This window comes from Macaca mulatta, chromosome 6 (genome assembly GCF_049350105.2).
Source record: "Macaca mulatta isolate MMU2019108-1 chromosome 6, T2T-MMU8v2.0, whole genome shotgun sequence".
Classification (NCBI taxonomy): domain Eukaryota; kingdom Metazoa; phylum Chordata; class Mammalia; order Primates; family Cercopithecidae; genus Macaca; species Macaca mulatta.
Window position 1 is genome coordinate 15,730,419 of NC_133411.1, and position 26,149 is coordinate 15,756,567.

The 26,149-nt window shown below is 43.6% G+C and overlaps 1 protein-coding gene across 5 annotated transcripts in view; it reads left to right on the forward strand.

Annotated features, from left to right (window-relative positions):
* TRIO (trio Rho guanine nucleotide exchange factor) overlaps positions 1 to 26,149 on the forward strand; it is a 366,542-nt gene that overhangs the window by 155,700 nt on the left and 184,693 nt on the right. For all 5 annotated transcript variants that reach the window (XM_015139750.3, XM_015139749.3, XM_078004622.1 and 2 more), the window contains exons 8-9: positions 7,237 to 7,368; positions 19,409 to 19,639. In XM_015139750.3, coding sequence (XP_014995236.3) covers positions 7,237 to 7,368; positions 19,409 to 19,639 — 363 coding nt within the window. The remainder of the gene's footprint in view (positions 1 to 7,236; positions 7,369 to 19,408; positions 19,640 to 26,149) is intronic.

Below are 26,149 nucleotides of genomic sequence, written 5' to 3' on the forward strand. Positions count from 1 at the left end.
GTGGACTGTTGATGTAAATGTGATGCTAGGTGCCCCACGCAGTGCCCAGCACAGTAAGCACTAAGAAGTGGCAGCTGCTCTTCTCTTCCCCTCCTCTCCTGGCTCCTTCTTTCCTCTTATTCCTTGTTGATAGTGCTTTATTACTCCAGTTGGGATGCTTTGGCAGCAAGGAACAGAACGCCCATCAGTGGTACAGACGTCAAGGGTTTACTTTTCTCACAAACTGCGAAGTTCTAAGGCATAGGCACCTCCAGCTGCACGGCTACAGAGGGGTGGTGTCTGCCGCCCTCAGGCTTGCTGGGCCTCCCCTCACAGTCGGGGCAGCACACCTCAGCTCCACGCACCAGCTCCTCCTCAGCCACAGCGCCCACCCTCCGCAGGGATGGCTGCAGCTGTCTTTGCCTGCCAGTTTATAAGGGAAGCATTTCCAGAGGCCCTGCCTCCAGCACACTTCCCCTCAGTTCCCATTGGCTAGTCTTTGGGTACACATCCATGCCTTGCTGCAAGGGGTGGGAGAAAGGGTGGATCTGGTGTTTAGCCTCCTTAGGGAGGTGCTGCCAGCAAGGGTGAGGGAGGAAAATGGCTTTTTTGGGTACACAATCGACAGTGTCTTTCATAATTACAAACTTAGCTACATGGCATCTGACTTTGGTTTCATTTGCTGACAGACGTGCTGTGTCAAAATTTCTAGTTTAAGAAGTAATGGGTAATATACGCCCCCAACACTCCCCACACCTCCACTTAAGCAAACTTGCTTAAATAAAAACTCTCTGAAAGTAGCAAAATGGAAGGGATTTGCTCATGACTCAGACTTTATTATTGGAAGGTGAGCAGCACAGTGAATACCTTTTCAAGATGGGGAAGAGGAAAACGATTGCTTAATTTAAAAAGGAAGAATATCAGTGTATCTTCCTCAGGGTTAATTTTTGGGGGAAAGACTGCATTCAGGGATTTGCATGGATGCTTCTTAAAAAGGAAATAGTATCTCTTTAATCTAGAAACAGTCTCTGTTGAAGAGTGAAAAAGTCAATAAAGGAAGATAGAGGCCCCAACTTGCCTAGAATTTTGGCAGGGCAGTCAGAATGTTGCACAAGACACTAATTAGCAGTGATCTCAACTCTAGAAACCTTTAAAGTATAAAGCAAGAGAGGAAGCTGAGTGATATATAAAGAGAAGCAAACCTTGGTAGCATCATGTAAAAGCTGAGAGTTTCAATGGTAGGATTTTTCTATTTTCTAACTTTATGCATTTGACTAATTTTGTGATAAAAGATAGAAGCCCACACACAAAAACAACTTTTTAAAGTAACAGGAACTCCTTCAGCATAAATAGAACCATCGTCATGACCCAGTAGCCATCTCCGATCCTTATCGTAGTACAAAGTAGCAACACACTTGATCATTTGGCAGTAAGATGATATGAATGAATTTGAAGCAGGACAAGCTGCGTGGGTGAATGTTAGATAGGCTGAAGCGTAACACAGAGAACATCTTTCATAAACATGACGGGATTCAGAAATGTAAATAAACCCAGAGATTAATTGCTGCTGTGACCTGCCTGAAAATAATCTGGAAACATGGGTTCCATGGGGCATTTTCCTTCCAGTGTTTTATTATAAAAAATTTTAAACATACAGCAAAATTGAAAGCCTGGGGTATTCTCATCTGGATAAAATGAAAGACTGTAATTTATGGATTTGAAGGAAATGAAACTAGGCGAACACATTATTGAACAGAATTTTATAGGACGCTGCATAAACCGGAAGGGAGCCTGAAGTCTCAGTGCATATAAGGTGGCCAGAAAAGAAGCCAGATTTGAGCAAGGGGACAGTAATCTAATGAAGAAGGGGCCCAGCGTGTATTCCAGACCTTAACGAAGCAACAAGGCCTGCACGTAGACAGCTGAAATGCACAGATGGGAGATTAGGACGTCTTCAGAAAGACGGTCCTTACTTGCAAGTAAAAATGAATTGTGTCTCATCCCCCCCACTGAAGAAAAGTAAGATCCTTGAAATTCTGATGCTCATCACTAAAGTGGTTTTCTTTTCCCAACAGAGCAATCCCGAGTATAGGTCAATGTTGTTCCCTCATTTTAAATGGTTTGCCTTCTAGTTATGCTCAAGCTGTTTCCATAAACTCGGTCTGGAAAGGACCAGAAACTTGGACATCCTAAGTAGGTTTCCATCATAGTCATCTCTTTGAATCACATCCAGAGTGTTCATGTGGAATTTAAATCTGATTAGGGGGACATAAGGCTCAAATATGTGACCCCATGGTTAATGAGCTTACTAATGGCAGCCGCCTTCTCTGTAAGGATTACATCTCTTAGCTGCACCGTCCAGCCCTGCCCTCTCTCTCCATGGGTGTTCTTATGCTAGCGTTTGCTGTGGCTTTATAAACATAACTCTGAAGTTAAAGCTAGATGAGACTGATTCATAGATGGTATAACTTCCATAGATGTGTCAGCCAGTGTGTCTTGTGTCCTCATCTCCAGTGAAGGTGTGGGATCACGGTATCCGTTCACAAACATGTGGACACACAACCACAGTGTTAATGTTGTTACTGGTAGATGTTGCGTAGGCGCTCCAGCCTTCGCTTGTCTTGGTCATGTGCTATATCCACAGCACAGACCCTTTATACTAAGAAGCTTTCACAGCAAATACCATTAGAATTACATTTTTATAAAACAAAATGACTTGATTTTGCTATAGCTTAAAATCTCCTTTTACGGTGACCTCAGGCTGCACTGCCCATTGTGATGGCCTGTCACCATGTGTGGCTGTTGAAGCTACTCAGAGTTAAATAATAAGAGGATAAAATCATTTTAAAAATAGAATTAAAATAATAGTTGCTTATTCACCATATTGGGAGCAACACGTGGCCAGTGGCTACTGTACTTGGCAGCACAGCTACACATTTGTGTCCGCTCGGGTAGTGCTTGTAGAGGCTTACCTATGGAGTGAACCGCACGTCTGCTGAACACCTTAATTCATCTATGACTTTAGGCCTTCTGTGCTTGGATAATACTGAAAATAAAGTAACAGTGTTTGTATAGTTCTTTAATTTTTAGAGAGCTCTTTAACATGAAATCTCATTTCATCCTTCAGTCAGCCCAGTGGAGTAGATGGGACTGTAATATTACTGTCCTGATAATCCGAATGGGGAGTGATTTGGCCATGTTTCCAAAGCTAGAACTTTCGCTGAGGTCTATGGCTGGGTCTTTCAGTTCCTAACATAATAACAAACAATTTCACACTTGCATTAATATTCTTATAAAAGTTCAGTTCCCATAAATATTTTTAGAATTAACATTTATTATAAACATGACATAGACGCAAGTTCTAAATCTAAGAAATTTCCGTCCCTTTGTCTCCTAAGTCCGGCTTAGTGCCTGTGCTCAGCTGAGGCTCCGTCAAGAGGTGGCGGGGATGAGAGGTGGATGGGAGTGCAGTTCACTAGCTTCGAGGATCCCAGCTCTGGTTGGTGGGACCCAGAACAGGCAGAAGAAATGAGCGGCTCCCGGATCGCAGGCCCCCTCTGAGCAGACGGAGAGTAGTAGAGTAAATGCTTAGGAAAAGCAATCTGTTAATTATTTATCCAAGTTCTCCTCTTAAAGCTGTGTATATGAATCACTGTTCCCTCCTCTGCTTGCCTCTGTTTTGCAAACTGGGTGATCCAGGCTTCCTTCATCGTTTATTCAGCAACACTTTCTTAATACCACCATTCTGCTCAGCTTCAGGATCCCCAGATCTGAAGTAGGCTCCTGATCTGAATTGACAGAGCAACATTTCATTCTCTCACACTCTCCGACCTTCACCCCCAGTCCACCAGATGCTTTGTATTCACATATTTTGATTTACGGAGCACTTAAAGCATCAGATACTAAGCCAGCTGCTCTGATCTCATTAGACTGCAGTAGATACCTTCTGTCCTTCTCACCTCCTAAGTGTCAGGCTCTGTGCTAGACATGTTCCCCCAGCGTTGCAGTCCCGACCTGGGTTTCCCAGGATGGTAGCAGGTATGTGTTTATGTGTGTATCAGAGGGAGGGAAGTGCCAGGTGCCCCTCGTATATCATTACCATATTAGAAGCTTTTCTATAAGGTTCTGTTATGAAGGTACCTGTTGAATTTTGACACCAAACTTGATCTCAGGATGCTGCTGCTTCTTCGTGGAATGCCTGTTGACACCCTGTTCCCTGTTCCATGAATCTGTGAATGGGGATTGTTGTGCTGGTGCTGTTGGTTTCAGACCCTCTGGGCATTCAGCCTTTCAGAAAACAATCCGGCCTAGAGCTTGCTCTGTGGAGTTTAGGGTTGTGTCTTAGAAATAAAGAACAGAGAAATGATGCTGTGCAAAACCCTCTGTAAAACCATGGCTAGGATTATTTCTTTTCTTTTCTTCTCTTCTCTTTTTTTGAGACACAGTCTCGCTCTGTCGCCCAGACTGGAGTGCAGTAGCGCCGTCTCTGCTCACTGTAAGCTCCGCCTCCTGGGTTCATGCCATTCTCCTGCCTCAGCCTCCCGAGTAGCTGGGACTACAGGAGCCCACCACCTCGCCAGGCTAATTTTTTGTATTTTTAGTAGAGACGGGATTTCATTGTGTTAGCCAGGATGGTCTCAATCTCCTGACCTCGTGATCCGCCTGCCTCGGCCTCCTGAAGTGCTGGGATTACAGGCGTGAGCCACCGCGCCTGGCCTTGCTAGGATTATTTCTATCACTGGGCTGTTACTAACCCAGAAAAAGGGCAGAATCCTTTGTCCACAAGGTTTTCGTGTAACACACCATCCTTCCCCGGATGTATTTTTTCAGAGAAGTATAATCAGTGCCCTCTCAGGATACTTTAAGAAATTATAAGTTAGTTCTAATTACAGGAATATGTAAAACTTCTTGAATGTTTTTTTCTTTATTGGTTGTTGCTTCAAAAATTGGAGTCGAATATACTGTAGTGATTTTGATACAGTGATATGTTAGTCTGAGGCTTCTGTTCATTAAATTGTGAAGTATTATATAACTGAAATGTGTTTCCACCGTGTTCTGTCAGAAGTGTTTTGATCTTAAGAACATGTTGCAACTCCTCTTGGTTTTGGATGTTCTGCAGTGGCCATTGTCCCGGAGCACTTAATTGCTGACTTAGACCTGATGATTTATTAATGACGATGGTTAGCCTCAATCAATTTGTGTTTGAAAAACACAATAATTTAATAATTGGTATTAAATGCAATAAGGGAAGATGATAGAGAGAAATAGAGCTCAGAAATAGTGACAGTCATCTGACCTGACCAAATTGACATTTATGGAACATGCCACCCAAGAAATACTCACTTGACACTAATGCCATATGAATTGGCCTCAAGCCCTAAGGTCTGCATAGATATTTTTCTGCACTCAATAATAAAAGGATTTTCATCAACAGTTATTATTTGGTTGACTTGTCTATTTTAATGTCCTAAAAATGAACTGAGAGTTTGTTCTTACTATATTTTAAGGGAATTATAGCACATTTCTTTTCTGGCCAGTCGAGTATTGCATTTCAAATAGTCATGCTCTGCATTCCCTGCTAAGTAAATAGATGTGTGAGGAACAGGAGTAAAGAGGTTAAAACCAAGGGAAATGTGTTGATGGCTGTTTGGCTTAATTGAATTAGCTTTTTTAACTGGGCCTTCTGCACTTGCCTTTCACTCTTAACTGTGATGGATTTTGATAGGATCTCCCTAGGAAATTTGGCAGTGATTTCTCAGCCATTGATGCATCCCGAAGATGGATGGCAGTGGAGGAGATTGAGCCAGGATTGGGATGGCAGCCGCAGGACTGTTGATGATCCTGGAGATGGAGGGTGGCAGTGGAAGAGATTGAGCCAGGATTGGGATGGCAGCCGCAGGACTGTTGATGATCCTGGAGATGGAGGGTGGCAGTGGAGGAGATTGAGCCAGGATTGGGATGGCAGCCGCAGGACTGTTGATGATCCTGGAGTTGGAGGGTGGCAGTGGAGGAGATTGAGCCAGGATTGGGATGGCAGCCGCAGGACTGTTGATGATCCTGGAGATGGAGGGTGGCAGTGGAGGAGATTGAGCCAGGATTGGGATGGCAGCCGCAGGACTGTTGATGATCCTGGAGATGGAGGGTGGCAGTGGAGGAGATTGAGCCAGGATTGGGATGGCAGCCGCAGGACTGTTGATGATCCTGGAGATGGAGGGTGGCAGTGGAGGAGATTGAGCCAGGATTGGGATGGCAGCCGCAGGACTGTTGATGATCCTGGAGATGGAGGGTGGCAGTGGAGGAGATTGAGCCAGGATTGGGATGGCAGCCGCAGGACTGTTGATGATCCTGGAGTTGGAGGGTGGCAGTGGAGGAGATTGAGCCAGGATTGGGATGGCAGCCGCAGGACTGTTGATGATCCTGGAGATGGAGGGTGGCAGTGGAGGAGATTGAGCCAGGATTGGGATGGCAGCCGCAGGACTGTTGATGATCCTGGAGATGGAGGGTGGCAGTGGAGGAGATTGAGCCAGGATTGGGATGGCAGCCGCAGCGCTGTTCGCATGGCTCAGGCTTTTCTCATTTCCGTGCAAATTGGGAAGGATGGGAATGATGCCTCTGCCTCCTTAGGCCTTTCCTAAGATTCACAGAGAAGTTCAGGCCCTTTTTTCTTGGTCTCCTTTTAATTCTGGTGTCAATTTCCTTTTGAAACAGTAGCGGAATGGACTGGCTGCTTTTCCTTATTTCAGATAAATTATTTTTAGATATCTGGAACTTTTTCATTACATCTCAGTGTAAAAGGAACAGAGTGAGACTGAAAAGTAGCTGCAAGGAGAAGGAGCATCCTGCTGTTGGACCGTAGTTAGGGGTATGTGGGAGAGTCATCTTTCTGTCCTCCCTTGCTTAGGAGTACAGGGCAGTTGGAAACGTGGATTCAAAGGTGGATTGGGAAGATTTAGCAGAAAGCCCAAAACAGGGCTGCATTGTTCCAGGGGCACACCCAGACCTGGGCAGCAGTCAGTTGAGGCATTCATCTGAAACGCGGATTCCTGGGACTCGCCCCAGTCCTGCTGAAACCCACTCTGGGAATGGAGTCCAGCAGTCTCATGTGAGTTGAGGATGCCATTTGAGATGGAAAGTCAACCATGTTACATTCTTAGGATCTCCGTCAACTCCCCTAGTTTTCAAAACCATGTTAAAAAATGTCCGCTTTTCAATATAAATTGTCATTGATAGAAATAATCTTCTTTTTAACCTTCCAAGTATATGAGCAACGTGGATTCATGGTGTAAAGCTTGCGGTGAGGTAGACCTTCCCTCAGAGCTGCAGGACCTAGAAGATGCCATTCATCACCACCAGGGAATATATGAACATATCACTCTTGCTTACTCTGAGGTAAGTGGTCAATTTTACTTACATTGCAAGGTAACATCATTTTTGCATCATAGTACACCAGAAGCTAGAAAAAAAAAAGTTTTGGGTAGCCCAGAAAAAGCTTACAGATTTTGAGTTAGACTGCAGTTTAATTGTTTAGCATTTGAACCCCTGTGTGTGTGGGGTGGGGTGGGGCGCTAGGGGACCAGAATGGTGTGCAGGCAGTAGCCTTTCCAACAACGCACTTATATGCTCATCTGCTACAGTGAAGAAAAGCCTATTCTTTTTTTCTACATGTGTTTAAGAAATGTGTATTTTGTGTGCTCTTCCGTCTAGTCAAACTCAGTTTAATCTTCCCAAATAAAACCTTTTAGAGAAGATGGTCTGGATTGCAAGGAACACATCTGTCTATTTTAAGAACTCTAAGTGTAGGATTTTCTTTATTACTTTAGGGTATATTACATTATTTACTTAATGAATCCCTGTTTTATTTTCTGCCACCTTCTATGCCAGACTGTGTTGTAAGGACTTTATGTAACGACTGACTTAATGCTCACATACTGTATCTGTCCCTGCTGTTACAAATGAAGAAAGTGAGTCACGGAGATAAATGACTGTGCCAGGTCAGCAGCTGGTGGAACAGGGTATGAGCCCAGGCAGGCAGGCTCCATGTTCCCAGTCACCACCCTCTGCCGCCTCTGTGCCAGACCACGTGGTAGCTGCTTGATGACGCAACTTTAGATGGGTTGATGAGTACCACCCTTGCCCATGCCTTGTTTATCTGGCCCTTGAGACCATCCTGCCTTCGTGATAATAGTTACGTTCCCGGAGGTGAAAGCGAGGGGCGTAGAGAGGAATTGTGTGTGCTTGCTTTTCTGTAAGGTTTTCTCCCTAAGAAGCATCTATATCTACAGTGTTCTATGTTAATATGAAAGATTATCGTAAGGCTTCTGTAAGAGTTTCAAAGCACCTGGAAGACTGCTGGGCAGTGTAGATGTTTAATAAATGCTGTCTGTGTTTAAATCTAAATCTTGATCCAAACACATCCAAACTTGTCAAAGTTGTTGGGAGGAAACTGGCTATTTGCATTTCATTCTGACATTTCCTGTTGTGCTTCACTGCCCAACTGTCACTCTCATGTCCTTGGGCCTGGCTCTGTTGACGTCCTAGTGTCCATGAGCGAATTAAATGGATGCGTGATTTGCTGCTACAGTTTTGTATCTCATAAAGATGTTTTGGTCAATGATGGACTGCAAATAAGAGAGTGGTCCTGTAAGATTATAATACTGTATTTTACTGTACTTTTTCTATGTTTAGACACATACATACTTAGCATTGTGGTACAGTTGCCTACAGTATTCAGTACAGTAACATGCTGTCCACGTTTGTAGCCTAGAGCAGTGGGCTGCTCCAGATAGCCTAGGTGTGCAGTAGGCTGCATCGTCTAGCTTTGTGAAAGTCCACATTGTGATGTTCACATAAGGACGAAATTGCCTAGTGATTCGTTTCTCAAAATGTGTCCCTGATACCACGTGATATCTCACCGTATATTTGCTTCAGAATCTGGGCAGGTCTTCTCTTTCCCGTGGCAGTTGATGTTTGTTTGTTTCTCTAGCCACCTTTGCCTAATAAGATTCAGTTTTTTTCAAGCAGCATTTCATGTTGCCTATGGAATTTAAAAAGTCAGCTCTGTATTTTTGCTTAGTTTTGCACAAATGTTTCTTAACTAATTTCGTTGCCTGTTAGAAACTATTTAAGTAAGTGATAGCCTTTTCTATAGTAAAACTGAAAATTGAACACATTTATAATTTTTTTAATCACATTGGCTCATGAGGATTATGTCACTTCTAAAAACCATCAAGTTCTTTCCCCTGATGTGCCATCTCTATGCATTGTCTAATTTTGACCTGTAACACAGAAAGCAAATGACCCTGTTACTCACACGTGTAATGAGGCCTTCACTCATCTGCTTATGTGAATCTCTTGCTTTGGAGCTGTTCTTTGAATGCAGTGATGGGCTTGCAGCCAGCTGTCTGCATGCCCTTGCCCTTGCCAGACCAAGATGGGATTGAATAGCCTTCATTCACAAGATGATTGGCAGGCCCTGGGAGTACGGTCTTTGTGCATAACTTAAATCAGAAACACTTTGACCCAGCCAGTGTCATCCTCTAGCCAAGCTGGCTCTTTCAGTCTGCTTGTTGCTCTTGGCAGTTTTCTTTAAGTACAGCATCTCCTAATTGTTACCAGTGCATTCTGCAAAAATGGGGCATCTTGACACAGGAACTTATATTTACCTGTGGTGTAGTTTTATTTGATTTACATTGGTACTAGTATCTCAAAATAATTTGACAGGAAGTAAACAGCCTCTCAAACTGAGGTCTTAGATGGAATTTTAGCCTAAGAACATGTTTGCAACTGAGCTATAAACTCAAGGAGACAGTAATTTGAACTGGATGAACCGAAAGGATTTTCAGTAGAACAGAATGAATTATTTTGCCTCTTAAATTATTTACATTTTGAAATAGTTTCAGGGCTACAGGAAAGTGGTCGAATAGCACAGAGAACTCCTACATTGCCTCCACCCAGATTTTCCAAGTTTTAGAATTTCGCCACATTGCTCCACCCTCTCTCCCCACTGCTTCTCTCTCCAGTCACCTAAGCACCATTGATACAACATGACCATCCTATCCACAGACCCTGATCCTATTTCCCCAAGTGTTCCAACGATGCCCCTTTCTCTTTCCTGGTCTCGGACACTGTCCAGCAATGTGCGCTACATTTAATCGCCATGTCTTACCAATCCGTCTCCTTTAAAATGGAACATTCTTTAGTCCTTCTCTGCCTTTATGTCTTTGGCATACTTAAAGAGTACAGGCCTTTCATTCTTTAGATGGCCCTCTATTTCTGGTTGCCCCCAGTTCTCGTGGGCTGACTCAGGCTGTGCCTTTTTGGCAGTGCATGTCCTTCTCTGGGTGTCATTGCAGTAGACACGGGATACTGACCTCTCCAGCTATGAGTAGTGTTCATCTTGGCCACTTGGTCAGATTGGTGTCTGCAGGGTTTCTCCAATGCACAGTCACCATTTAAAAAATTAGTCTTTGCTGCACATTTTGTGGGCAGCTACTCTAATAGAATACCAGTCTCTGTTCCTCATCAGACTTCTCATAGCCATAGTTTCCACTGAGGATTTCTGCCCATAGCAGCTACCACTGTGATGATGATCACCTATTTCCATTATTCCTTCTGTATTTATTAGGTGGCTTTCTACCGTAAGAATGAGCTGTATTTCCTTTCTCTCTTGTTTGTTTCTATCAGTATGAATTTATGAAATCTTCCTATATCAGTCGGTTATAATTTGATACTCTGTTTTGATTCCTAAATTGTTTAGACTTGGCCAGCAGGAGCTTCTTTCTGTGTCTTTTTGATCATCCTTATTGTCCTTTGAGCACTTGTTCCTGGCTATTTTGTACTTTCCCTGCCTACCCTGGGATCACTCGTCTCACTAAGTGGAGTGGTTCCTTATAGTATTGTATGGTCTTTAGAATTTTAAAGACCTGGGTTCTCAGAGTTTTGTTTGTTTGTGAGGTGTCACTACTTCTGGGCCCTCTTAGCAGACAGAGTTAGGAAACATATGAATGCCATCCATTCACCCATCCATCCATCTATCTATGCATCCATCTATCCACCTAACCACCCATTATTCATCCACCCAGCCACCCATCCGTCTACCCAATCACCCAGCTACCCATCCATTCATCCACCTATATCCATCCTTCCATCCATCCATCCATCCATCCACACACCCAGCCACCCATTCTTCTGTCCATCCATCCATCCATTCATTCACCCATCCATTCTTCCATCCAACCATCCATCCTTCCATTTATCCAATCACCCATCCATTCTTCAATCCAACCAATTACCTAACCACCCATCCCTCCCTCTATCCATCTACCCTCCCAACCCCCATCCATTTATCCATCCATCCACCTAATCACCCAACCACCCATTCATCTGTCCATTTATCCAATCATTCATTAATTAGTGCATGCATTCATCCAGCCAATCACCCAACCATCCACCCAACCACCCATTCATCATCCATCCATCATCCATCCTCCTAATCACCCAACCACCCATTCATCTGTCCATTTATCCAATCATTCATTCATTAGTGCATGCATTCATCCAGCCAATCACCCAACCATCCACCCAACCACCCATTCATCATCCATCCATCATCCATCCTAATCACCCAACCACCCATTCATCTATCCATCCATCCATCCATCCATCCATCCATCCAGTTACCCATCCATTCATCTATCCAACCACCCAACCACCCATCCATCCATCCATCCATCCATCCATCCATCCATCCACCCACCCACCTACATTCATCAATCTACCCATATCCATCCATCTGCCGTATCACTCAATTGCCCATCCGTTCACCCAGTCACCCAACCACCCATCCACATCTGTCTAGTCCATCTGTCCATCTACCCAATCACCCAACCACCTATCCATACACCCAGTCACCCAACTGTCCATCTGTCCACCCCATCACCCAGCCATCCATCCAACCACCCAGTCACCCAACCACTCATTCATTTATCTATCTATCCAACCACTTAACCACCCACCCACCCATCCACACGTGCACATACACGTCCATATAAAATTACTGCTGTATCTATCTGTATTAAAAATACATGTGTTTGTACATTTCGAATCCAATACCTCAGGGTTCTTTCCATCCTTTCCCTTTCTAAGTTTATTAATCTGTTCTCAGGCAGCAAGAAACCTGTCTTCTTTTGTCCTTAATGTCCTTAATTTGCTCCATTTCCCAACCATTCTGTCTGGGTTCTCCACCTCCAACCCCTACCACCCACTCACTTAACCTGGTGCAGTGACACCTCTGTTGGCACCTCCACCCCTCACTTCCTCAGTTTCATCATGCCAAGAGGGAAGGTGTCAGGAAGATGGGAAGGGAAAGACTGCTTTTGTTTTTTAAGTGATTTTTATTTTATATTCCTAAATCAGTGGTTTGCAGACTTGAGTGTCTTGGTTTAAAATGCAGCAGTACTCTACCCCAGAGATAGTGAATCTCCATTTTCAGAGGCCTTCTCTACTGCTGCAGCGACTGATGCTGATGGTACACAGATCACATGCTGAGCAGCACTCCTGAGCTTGCTCTGAAGAGCTGGGGGTCTGCTGAGGACGCATCCATCTCACAGATATGGAGCCCCTGCCAAGTGCTATACATCGAGCTGGATGCCGGGTCGTGTGGGGGTAGGAGTAGTTTTAAGCAGGGCTTGCTTTGCTTTTTTTATTTCCTTTTCCTTGCCTCTCTCTTCTCTTATTTCCTTTCTTCTCCTCCCTTCATTTTCTCTACAGTTTTTTTCTTTGAACAGTGTTGATAGTTTCTAGTCTCTGATCATATAAATTTGCTTTGGGAAAGTTTCCCAGCATTTTTTTTCCAAGACGCAAGCACCTGCTCTGCTTTGCTTTAATTAGACCTGCCCGTGTCACTCCTGTTTGTGCTTTAGCAACAGGAACGCACCTGAGCCTTCTGAACACTCACTTGCTTCAGCTTGCCAGGTCTGAGCTAATCTTGTTGGCTACAGTTGATCACAAGAGAGTGAAGCAGTGTAAACGTTGGAGATAAGTTGTAGTCATTTTTAACATTTTAAGTAAGCCAACTCAGCTACTAGTTTTTCAACAAACTAAATTTATAAAAATGATTTTCATCTCAGTGTGCCTGTGTTGCCTCGCAAGCCTCAATGCCAGGTGTTTGGATTGCAAGGTGAGACTGCATAATAAGCAGCCACGCATCCACCAAAGGGCCACTGCTGCAGCCACGGAGCCCAAGCAAGGCGAAGTGCCATGGGGTGTTGGCTTGCTTGATCTCATGTGACTTCAGGGCTTAGTTTCTGCATCCATTTCTCAGTTTAACAAATGTGCCAACTCATTGTGTGCCTCAGCAAGGCCTCATGGGAATGAATGATTTGCTGCGTGCAAAGCTGGTTGAGCTCCTCTTTAAAGGCACTGTATCAATGGGTGATGGCAGGGTTGGGGTTATTAGCAAAGATGAAAACACACAGTAAAATGAGTCACCTAGATAGGAAACTCCCTAAAACCAAAAAACCAACTCTCTGTGATATGTGTGGAAGCTCAGTTCCCTTGCGGTAGAGCCACTTCTTTTTTTGTGGAATGGAGTCTTGCTCTGTTGCCCAGGCTGGAATGCAGTGGTGCAATTTCAGCTCACTGCAACCTCCGCCTCCTGGGTTTAAGTGATTCTTGTGCCTCAGCCTCCTGAGCAGCTGGGATTACAGGCGTGTGCCACCAGGTCTGGCTAATTTTTGTATTTTTAGTAGAGACAGGGTTTCACCATGTTGGCCAGGCTGGTCTTAAACTCCTGACTTCAAGTGATTTGCCCACCTCGGCCTCCCAAAGTACTGAGATTATAGGCATGAGCCACCGCGCCCAGCGGTCACTTCTGTCACAGTTGTATAAAGCCTCATTAAAGATCGCAGTGTTGCTGTAGTGACACGCAGTGCTGTAGTCGGCATCTGCCATAGTATCAGAGCCAACAGCCCGTATAACAGCTATCTTCTCACCCCAAACTCAGCTTGAGGCCTTGCAAGCACTTGAGATATAAAAGCAACAAAAGTAGAGCCCAGGTGCAGTCTGTGGAACTTGCATGTGAGGCACATGTACCTGACTCACGCCAACTGGGCTGCTCCAGCCGTTTCCTGTTTTGGTCTTATTTTGGTTTTTCCTTTCCAATAATCCCAGGTTTACAGGTGTCAGAGAGTCAGACCAAGGTAAACTGATCTGATTTTGAATAAGAAACTGAATAGCTGAAAGAAATAGAAATCAGCGTTTGGAGGTCCATCCTGTAAGAACTTTGCCTGGAAAAGGAACCAGCTTTCTCTGTGTTCTCCCTGAAGCATGGGAAAGTATCTGTCGTTGGGAACACATGCCCTTTCAGGAGGTAATTGACCTGCACTGTTGGTAGGAGCATCTTATGTAGCCATCTGAAGACAGATTGGAACTTCCTTACTCAGAAGAGTTCAACTATTTGGCCAAGGAATGTCAACTATTGCTGCAGAATAAGCTGGGTAGTCACCTGCTGACCCCTTTTCATTCTTTTCTGCTTTATTAGAACCTTGATATGAGAATAAGTTCAGCAAGAGTTGGAGAGGAGAGTGAAATCATTCCCAGGCTTCCTGTGGAGGTCTGTGCTCTGCAGGCCATGGTGAGCTAAGCCTGAGAAAGAATTAAAACAGTGTTGACTTTGAGTCAGCAGAAATAGTGCAATTCATTTCATAAAAGTTTTGAAAGAACACTTTTTCTTTATTACAGGCTAAATGTCTTGGTGTATTTTGCCTATTTTTGTTGTATCTTGGGAATGCCATTTTCTAGCACGTTTTAGATCTGAAACACTGCGTTTGGACTTAATTGATATGCCTGTCACTCATCTTCATTTGGTCTTTGGGCAGTTGTTGCTTTTGCAGTGGTAAGCAAGAATGTCTAGATGCTGCTGTCTTTCCTTAGGTCAGAGCCATGTTCATCCCTGGTGCAGGTGAAGCATATTCCTGCCGGAAATGCTCAGCCCTCATCTGATTTTATAGGAAATGTAGAGATCCCAGTACCAGAAGCAAGAATAGGCAAATCTCTGAAGTTTTATGGCTCTTTTTAAGGGTGACATGCAGAAATCCAAGTTACAAGTCTATGTGCAGTCTGATGAACAGTAGATATTCAACAACCAGGCCATTGTTTAGGCAGTTACACTTCTTTTTAAATATTAGAAACGTACCTTTGATATGGTAAAATTTTAAACTTACCTTTAATTACTTTTTCTGCTTTAGTTAGTACTTGCATTTTTCTGAACTCATTTGGATATCAGAGCACTTTAGTTTCTCTCTTTAGAAAATGTTAATCTTTGTAACATGTAACTTTGATTGCCCTTCAAGTTCCCCAGCTGTGTATTCCAAGAAAAACAAAGAGCAGACTGAAAAATGAGCTGATCTGATTGGTTAAAAAATTATTATAGGAAAGTCCTGCTATTTGATAAGGTTGATTTTCTTTTTGCAGCTGTTGTCTCTTTGTGGCTCAGAGTTTCAGTGCCTGGAAGCTAAAAACAGAGTTTTAAACAAAATGTATAACTGAAGTAAATTCATTCACCTGGTTCTGTAGTTAAGAAACTGTAGAAGTACACCACATGCCATAAACTTACGTTATTTGTTTTAGCACTTACATTTTATGTGAATTTTTTGTCTGCTCTATGCAGTCTCTTCTTTCATTAATTTTCTCCTGGTCATTCTGTGCCATATAAAAATTATTATCTCTATACAAGAGAACAGCAGTCTTCATAAAATTGTAGCATATTTTTCCACATATTACTGTAATTACAAAGACTAAGACATTTTGCCAAAAACGAAACTGTATATGCCATCCTTTATGTGTTTAAATAGTACTTTTTAATTGCCAGGTCTACAAGACCTGTGCTGAAATAGTATAGAATCATGTTTGGAAAGGTTTACTGGAGAAATGCTGGTTTTAAACGTGGAGTTCCGTGCCGTCTGGTTCTAGTATAGAATCATGTTTGGAAAGGTTTACTGGAGAAATGCTGGTTTTAAACGTGGAGTTCCGTGCCGTCTGGTTCTAGTGGGTACAGGAGGTGTTTTCTCGCCCGGGATCTTTACTGCCACTGTCACTGCCAACAAATGACAGTACCAGTGGCGGGACCAACAGACACTTGCATCCCCGCTTGTGAGTTCTCAGATGGTGGAGCTTTGCCTGATGAGTTGTTGTATGTTAAGATATTTGTGTATAGACATTTTCCACTGCCCTCCACCGCCATAGGCAAGTATGTCCTTCGAAATCCTGTCACGATCTCTGCCGTGGAGATCTGTTGAACAACTGCAGAGACACTCGAGGAAAGAAAGATTCCATGGAATATTGTTGCTCAGAGTACTCCGTTCTCAGTTGGAGAATATTAATGGTGTCACAGGGATGCGTTTTGGAAACTTGGTGAGGGCTGGGAACTCATCTTGTCCTTTTGCATTTGGTGGTTTAAGTTGCAAAACAATGGCTTAAGATAGAAATTGGCTTTCTCTCTGTGTAAAAGAAATCCAAAGGCTGTCATTCCAGGGCTAGTGTGGTAGCTCTATTCGTAAGAGGATCTCTGGATCCTTCTGTCTTCCTGTGTTGCCTTTTTTAACAGGTAGGCTACTGTTTTTAAGATTGCCCCAGAGTCATCAATAACTGCTGAAGCTCCAGCCATCTCATTCAAGTTCTTGGCAGCAAGGAGGAGGAAGGGACAAGGGGAATGAGCGTACCTGCCAGCTTAGCCCCTAAACAGCTTTCCTGGAATCCCATTCAACATTTTTTACTTTTGTATATTGGCCACTCATATATGTAAGCAAGGCTGGGAAATGTGGCGTTAGAGCTGGAGTGTTGCTGTTTCTGACCGTAGGGGTTTGGCTATCCAGGAGGGGCAAGTGGATTTTGGGGAACAGCTGTCAGTTTCTGGCACAGTTCACCAAATCATACGTTCTGGTGTACATTTTCCGACAGTATTGCAAGGAGTAAAATGTAGAGGAAACATTTGTAAGGAATTCTTTTCAAGGTCGACACAATGTGAAATGTATGACTTAGAGCAGTAGCTCTCAGTTCTGAGAGATGCAGCACTCCAATTATATCACACAAATTTTATGACACCTGCTTTATGATCCTGAAATAAAATGCATACATACTTTAATCTACCTTTGCATATAATTTACATGTGTACATAAAAATTACATGCTACAATGTAAGTTGGAGACAAAAGGTGATTTATGATAAAATGTTTTTCAGTCTATAAATGCCTAAATGCATCTATTGTAGGTGAAAAAATTAGATATTCAGATGCTGGTCATGTATATAAAACCATTGTGAATATAGCAACTATAACTGTAGCCTGGTCATGTGGCCTCTTGGTGATGCAAGGATTGAGAATGGTTTTATTGTGGTCATGTGATATTTTGAAAGGGAAAACATCTCCTGTAAAGTTCCAAAGAAAACCAAACACTGTCTTTCTTTGATTAACATGATTGTTGGATTTGTGGAAAGATCAGTGATGTTAACACTGAGCAAAAAGATAAAAACCGTGTATTTGTGTGTTAAAAAGAGCCTTGCTTAGATGATCACAAAAAGCAGGACATTTCTTCACCATGTGCTAATATCCCGCTCATTTCAGAGTACCCTGCTTCTCTGAATCCACCACCCAAATCAATCCTGGTGCCTCCTCTCTTCAAAACCATTACATCAACAATGTCCGCACCAATTTCAGTGACTTCTGGGCACAAGTGAGAACCCTGCTTTAGAAGACTCTTTACATTTTCCATTTTTGTTTTAACTGACACTAATTCAGCAGTTAATGTGGTTAGTTTTTCCCTTGTTATCTTTGGTTTTGTCAGCTGAGCTTATTTCCTCTTAAGTTTTGCTGTAAGGCTGTATTAAGTGAATTTTAAACCCTAGTGAGGAATAATCAACACTTCCAACGTCTCAGATTCAGGTATTGAAAAGTAAATGTGTTACAATCTGGCACAACTGCAGTTAGAAGAGGATTAAAGGAAGTGATTAGGAAATTCTGCAGGGTCATTTGCCACCAGGTTTTGGTTGTAAAGGCTCTCAGTTTTAGCTTTTCCCATTAACCTATTCCCTGTGTGCTCTTTTTTATTCTAAGGGCTTCTCTAAACTGGGCTTATGTCTGTTAAAAGTGCCCCTAAACTTGCTCCTCTTCTTTTTTTTGGAGATGGAGTCTCACTCTGTCGCCCAGGCTGGAGTGCAGTGGCACGATCTTGTCTCACTGCAACTTCCACCTCCCGGGGTCAAGCCATTCTCCTGCCTCAGCCTCATGAATAGCTGGGACTACAGGTGCCCACCATCATGCCCAGCTAATTTTTGTATTTTTAGTAGAGAAGGAGTTTCACCATGTTGGCCAGGATGGTCTCAATCACTTGACCTCATGATCTGCCCGCCTCGGCCTCCCAAAGTGCTGGGATTACAGGCGTGAGCCACTGCACCCGGCCTGCTCCTCTTCTTACTAGAAACCCAAGGAGGTTTTTAGATTCAGAAGTATCTAAGCAGAAGGATCATGTGAAGAGGCCCTACTTAAGACACCTGCATCCCACACCTGGTTACCTTATGCATCACACACACTTTGTGTTGTCTGATTGTCACTTTTTTTTTTCCCCAAGAACATCTGGCATAATTAATTACTCATAAGTCTTATGAGTCACATAAATAGGAAAAACACAATGCTTGCTTTCTAAATTGCACCCTCACCTTTTGTTATTTCTTTGATTAACCTGAATGCTTTCATTTAATTGTAGTTTGAGAATAAATTGCCTTAATGTAGCACTGAAATCTTTTCTTTATGATGGCATTTTAATTAAAACTGCTTTTTAAAGTTAATGAGTCAAATAGAATGGCATTTTACATTTTCTTTTGTGATGTTAAATTGCTCTCCAGCTATGTCAGAAAGTTTAAGTACATATTCTTTGCCTAGTACTAGCAATCTAGTGCTAGTACTAGATTTTTTTTTTAACTGAGGCTTTAAGGAACAATTTTGTTCCATTGTGATGATCTGTTGTATTCTCTCTAACATGTCTCAAGATAAAATTATTACTTTTAAATTTTAATTTGCAGATATCCCAGGAATGCAGTTTCTGTTAGTTGATTTATGGCATTTAAGGCAAATAGTATGCCTATTCATTGAGTAGTATCTACTACAGTGTTTTGTTGTAATTAATGTTCTTTTATTTTCACCTAGTGTTTTGCATCATTTGGCTTTGTGATGTCATTGGATAACTGGTGGATTGTTTTAAATTTTATCCTATATAAAACTGCCTCTGAGTAAAACTGTGGTGTGAATGGGTGTGTGTGTAATGTGTGTACATGTACGTGTGTGCCTATAGGTACACACACGTATCCAAGGACAGCATCTGTGGCACAGCCTAGGCCAAACCTCAGATCTTGAAGAATCACTCATGTATTTTGTGGGCAGGTGAGCCAAGATGGGAAGTCGCTCCTTGACAAGCTCCAGCGGCCCTTGACTCCTGGCAGCTCCGATTCCCTGACGGCGTCTGCCAACTACTCCAAGGCCGTGCACCATGTCCTGGATGTCATCCACGAGGTGCTGCACCACCAGCGGCAGCTTGAGAACATCTGGCAACACCGCAAGGTCCGGCTCCATCAGAGGCTGCAGCTGTGTGTTTTCCAGCAGGACGTTCAACAGGTCAGTTTCGCCTCGTGCCCTTCTGCATGGGAAATGGCTTTCATTGAGTAGAGTTTGGATACTTCATCATATTGGGAAGATCTGTGTCTAAGGAGTGATGACTCGAAGATAAGGAGAGGAGCTTTTTTGTTGACTGTAAGTGAAAACTGGGCTTAAGAATGCGTGTTCAGGCTACTGTCAGCCAGTAGCTCCTGTGCGCTGAACCCAGGAGAGGATGTGAGGCCTACACTGGGAAGTGTCTGAGTTTTCTTCTAGAAACAGATCATTCTTATTTATATTTATTTGTGGCAATAATGCTGGTGTGCTCCCGCAGTGTATTGTTACAATTTAGTTTACACTTGTATGTTTTCCAACTACTTAAACAGTGAGGTGGTCATGCTTCACTTCCAACTTGGTAGATAGTGCAGTCCCTGGTGCACAGTAGGTACATTATAATTAGTTATCTCGTTGATGAAAAGTAGACTTTTATGACTACTCATTTCTAAGCAGTTGACATCTCTTTTGTTTCAAAGAAACAAAAGTAAGAGTAAGTCCAGTTTCCCATTGATTTGCTTCCTTATGACAGAATAAGAGTTTTAAGGATTAAAGCTATGGGAGTAAAATATGACATAGCTTTAGGGATAAATAAGATAATAGCCGTGTCCTTGCCCCCAAATAGAGGGAAAGACAAGGGAATGAATGGGGTGTCCCCTCTGGGGAGGAGGAATCCTGGAGAATGCAGGGCAGCCCATGGCCTCAGGAAGTTGGCTGGGAGCTGCCGTGATAAGCCTGCAGAGAGCCACTCTCACTGTCTCAGGTTTCCATCTCCTGAGTGGCATGTGAAGGTGAGTGAGTTTTCTGCTGAATGGGCTGGGAGTTTGGAGAGTCGCCCTGTGTTCCGATGAGAATGAGATTCTCTGTATGTCATTCACCGTCATTGTCATCATTCTTCACTTCACGTGAGTCTGGTAAGTTCAAAAGACACTGAATGGGCCAGGCGTGGTGGCTCACGCCTGTAATCCCAGCACTTTGGAAAGCCGAGATGGGCAGATCGCTTGACACTAGGAGTTTGAGACCAACCTGGCCAACATGGCGAAACCCTGTCTGTATTAAAAATACAAAAATTAGGCCAGGTGAGGTAGCTAATGCATGTAATCTCAGCACTTTGGGAGGCTGAGGGTGGTGGATCACCTGAGGTCAGGAGTTCGAGACCAGCCTGCCCAACATTGTGAAACCCTGTCTCTACTAAAAATACAAAAATTAGCCTGGTCTGGTGGCACGTGACTATAATCCCAGCTATTTGGAAGGCTGAGGCAGGAGAATCGCTTGAACCTGGGAGTCGGAAGTTGCAGTGAGCCAAGATCGCACCATTGCACTCCAGCCTAGGTGACAGAGTGAGAGACTCCGTCTCAAAAGAAAAAAAGCCTGGCATGCTGGCACATGCTTGTAATCCCAGTTACTCAGGAGTCTGAGGCAGGAGAATCACTTGAACCTGAGAGGCGGAGGTTGTAGTAAGCCAAGATCACGCCACTGCACTTAAGCCTGGGCAACAGAGCAAGACTCCATCTCAAAAAACCAAAAAAAAAAAAGAAGACTCTGAATGGCCCAGTAATTTTAAGTTTTCATACACCGTGCTTTGGTTCTAATTTTATTTTTTGAGTTCTCCAAAGGTGACATATACAAAGTGCTTCAGGAATGATCATTTTGTTATTATTTATGCTTCTTAACAATGTTGTTTTAGTCCAAGAAGATAATTGCCGGAGAAAGAATACAGTGCAGGAAAGAAGAGGAGGGAGCCAGTGGTGAAGAGGGATTGAGAGGACAGACATTGTGGGAATGAAATCATGAATAATCGTGTTTTTGAATTGTCCAAAAACTTCCACAAACCATGAAATGTTGGCGGTTTAAATGTAGCTGTTGAAAGCTTCCCCACATTCCTTGTATCCCTTGGGTCAAGCATAATTCCACATCCCTGGACTGATGCACTTCCCAAGAGGGGGCCTCATTAACTCACCCGAGGGAGCAGTGGCAAGGACACCCCCACCTTTCCCCCCACACCCCATTTCTCATGGCTCTTTTTTCTCTAAACTCATGCTTAGGTTAGAAAAGAGCACAAGGTAAGGAAGCCCTTGGGAATAGGCTGAATCTGGCCATCTAATTTAACGCCAAATACTTAATATGCTTGAGTTTGAAAACAGCAAACATGTAGAAAGGTAATTATGATAATTATGAGGCCAGTTCTTTAAGCTAGCTTTTTTCCCCCTCTCAAACAGCATGTTGGCTTGGATGTCAGCAGGAGAAAGTGTTTTTTTGCAATACACATAATGCATATATGGTCCTGTTAGCATTCCATAGAAAATAGATACTGTTCATGAAGGTAATTATTTTTGTTGATGAATGATCTGGAATGGTTTGGACTTGTTATGTGAACAAGAAATTGCTCTGTAGGCTTTGACTTGTGAGGTAAAGAGTGAGGCTGATAAGATTAATCAGAGCAAATACTGTGACAATAGGATGTCAAAACCAAAACTGTGTTTCTGAAACTCAAGGAATTAATGACACATAGGGAAGTTTTTGCCATATTAAGTATAGAGTAGGAGAGGCAAGTCAAGAATAAATGAAAGAAAAATAGTAGTACTTTAGAAGGACGTTACCAGCAGAAGATAAATTTGTAAAGACAGTAGTAACCGAAATCCGAAATCCGTAAGAACATAGTAAACCTATTAGAGACACCACAGTGGTTTTCATTTGACTGCTTTGGGTGATGCAGAAGCACCTGTAAATACATTGAGAAAAAGGAAGAGCAAATTACTGAACAATAGGCGAGGCATGGCATGATGACAGTTTTATGAACGCCACCCCAGAAGAGTAAATGCTTGTCTGTTGAAAAATATTTGAAGGAACAAATACGTCTGTTAGTGGGCCCTGAGGAACCAAATGGGGGAGGATGACAGAGGGAGTTTGGTTTGTAAAACATGGTTAATTTTGGTTTCGTGGTTAATTTTTTCCCCTCTTAATAAGCAGAGGCCAATTCATAACTTCTGTGTAGAAGGCATTTCGAATGGTAGTCGGGCGTGGCAGGAGAGGTGGTTGAAGCTGCTGTGTGTAGCACACTTACCATGCTTCCAATTTAGAGCTGGGCGGGGAGTTGGGAAGACCTGCTGAGGACTTTCCCAGACGCACATGCTGGCTGCCTTTGCCATTGTTCACTTAAAAAGAAAATGGAAATTCTTTATCACATTTCCTAATGATCAAATAATATGCATCTCTCCATTGCCTTATGTTTAGTATCAGAGTATCTCTCAGCAAAGGTTTGGTTGAATGAATGAATGAATAGCTGTGTTACTGCCACACACTGTTTTCTAGTTTAGAGTATGCTTTAGTTTTCTCTAAGAAGGTAACTTATTTTTGCTTTGCCTGTTCAGATGGGTAGAAGTAGTCCAAAGGGGATGCCATCAGACTTGTTTTTCTGGCCTGGCTCTACTTGCATTGTTGCGATTTAGTTACTCCAGCGTGTCAGGAGCAGTGAATGGCCCCATAGGTTTGCTTTCCTGAAGCCAGATGAGTTCCCTGAGGAAGCCCCTCAGCGGGGATGCCTTCTGCAAAGCCCCCATTTCCCCCATAGCTCTTCATGTGTGAGCGCCACCCCCTTGCAAGTGTCTCTTGGCAGGACCCTCCAGGGCCATGTTGGACCATTTTTAAAATAATCCTTTTTTTTTTTTTTTTTTTTTTTTTTGAGACGGAGTCTCGCTCTGTCGCCCAGGCTGGAGTGCAGTGGCCGGATCTCAGCTCACTGCAAGCTCCACCTCCCGGGTTTACGCCATTCTCCTGCCTCAGCCTCCCGAGTAACTGGGACTACAGGCGCCCACCACCTCGCCCGGCTAGTTTTTTTGTATTTTTTAGTAGAGACGGGATTTCACCGTGTTAGCCAGGATGGTCTCAATCTCCTGACCTCGTGATCCGCCCATCTCGGCCTCCCAAAGTGCTGGGATTACAGGCTTGAGCCACTGCGCCCGGCCAAAAATAATACTCTTAAAAAACTGATCAGGCAAACCTAGTCCACTCTAAATTCTTCTTGTCCAGATATTATTCTTTTTTTCTCTTTCTAAAACACCTTAATTGAATGTGTGATGCTCTGAAAGTTTCAGGGATAAATATGTTGACAGGGTCCAAGTTCCTTTTCTCAAGGAATTTATAATCTGATAAGAGTAGATTGTTTTTAGCAGATGGTTTTGTAGTCTAATAAATTTGACTGTGCCAGGCTCATCTGCAACACTCATGTCTTTGGTTATTGTGGAGTATAATTTGCTAAGGCGTAAATGTGAATCCTGCCTGTCAAGGTGCTATCAGGAGTGAGGGGTAAATAAAACTTGCGACCTCTTCTGTGGTGTCTGATTGCCTTACAGCATATACATTTTGATGGGGCATATGTACATTTCAGTGATTTGTGCAAATTTGGGTGTTCCTCAGAGCTTTTTCTGAATTCTCAAACGTCAAGTGTCTAATACATAAGGAAAAATGAAAGGTCCTACAGTAGAGGGGCAAGTAGCAGCTATCATATTGAGGGCTACTAGGTACATGTTCGTGGAACAGGTAGAGTTTGAGCAGCTGTTTGAAGGATGAGGAGAAGGCTGGTAGATTGAGGAGTGGGCAATGGGAATTCCAGCAAGAGTAGGACAGAAGAGTCAGGATCCATCCAAGGAGCAGCAGGTGCCTAATGTGGATGGGGAGGTATGAGGTGGCGCTGGTGCCAGCAAGGTAACATGGGGCCAGGCACAGAAAACGTGGCCCCCACAACGAAGGTTTTGGGCCCCTGTTGAAGGAGCTCATGCCTACCTGCACCAAATGTCGTGCATGGTGCCAGGACTGTGTGTGACATCTGAACAGCACCAAGCTCATCTTGGTGCTTCGTGGGTGCTCACTGCCGTGTATGTGTCTTTCCTGTCTCCATGCTCACAGCTGGCCTATTGAACTTTACCCATTTCACCTCATTGAGTTCAAAGCCCAAAGGACCTCCTATTCTGTGCCTTTTAACTTGATGCTGTAGGCAGTGGAGGGTGGATAACAGGAGTGAACCTAAAGACCAGGAACCTGGTTAGGTTCCCATGTGGACGCCTGATATGGTTTGGCTGTGACCCCACCTAAATCTCATCTTGAATTGTAGCTCCCATAATTCCCACGTCTCATGGAGGGACCCAGTGGGAGGTAATTGAATGATGGGGGCGGGTCTTTCCCATACTGTTCTCGTGATAGTGAATAAATCTTGCAAAATCTGGTGGTTTTATAAAGGGGAGTTACCCTACACAAGCTCTCTTGCCTGCTGCCATGTAAGACGTGCCTTTGCTTCTCCTTTGCCGTCTGCCATGATTGTGAGGCTTCCCTAGCCATGCTGAGCTGTGACTCCATTAAACATCTTTCCTTTGTAAATTACCTAGTCTCGGGTATGTCTTTATTAGCAGCATGAGAACAGATTAATACAACACCCCTGCAAGTCATGAGTGAGTAAGTCTTGGAGAGTGAGAATGTGAGGACCACAGAGACAGCCATCAGTGTTTCATTCACTGGTGTTTCCCAAGTGTCTGGGAGAGCAGATGTCAGTATTTGTTGAATGACTGAATGAGTAGTTGAAGGAATTTAAGAAATTCCCCAATTTTGCTAATTAAAGATTCTTTGGTGTTAAAAGTTGCTTCATTTATTCCAAAATGGGGGAGGGTTGGTCTTATATCTGGGAGATCTGCCTGAAGGATGGAATCTTTGATATTGGGGAACTAGGGGTGTCCAAGGAAGGAAGTGATCATTTCAGTGCATGGGAATTTTGAAAGTGTGAGATCTCTCATGAGGATTTTGGTCATTGGAATGCAAAATGAGGGTCTTTTATGCTGAATTCCAGCTGGAGGAGGGAAGTTGGCATATGTCTAAGAGGCAAAGCAACACATCCCAGGTCTACAGGGAAGGCATTTCACAGATTTGCCTCAGGTCCCAGCCTATTCCTTCAGCCTGCAAAAGCCAGCTCTCTGCAGGAAGCCTGACTCACGAGCTCTAGGTTTAGCATCGCCTACACTAGACCTAGCTTTTAAGTGAAGTTTGAGTTCCTGAACTCCCTTGTCATCTGCTCGCTGAGTCAGGAGGGAGTTTTCTGATTACACTTGTCAGAATCATATAGCCCTAGCTATTTAACACTTGCTTCTGTTTACACTCCCACACTCGCAGTTTCGATTGTGTCTCTTGATTCGAATGGCTACAGGATTGCCATCTTCTCTGAGTTCTCTGTTAGAATTAGAGAGTGCTGAGTAGGGGCACAGGCTTGGTTTTGGATTGGGAACCACTGGGCTCAGGTAGAGGCCGCCTGCTGATCTTCCTGGTGGGTCTGGAGCCAGCTCCTAATTACCTTCTGCAGTAGTGAGCACAGAATAGAGGGGACCGGAATCCAGCCATCCCTGGAACCCCAGCCGGGAAGGAGCTGCGGATTTAACAGTGAGAGGACAAGGGCTGGGGAAAGGGCTGGCTCCCTCCCACACACCCCTCACCCAA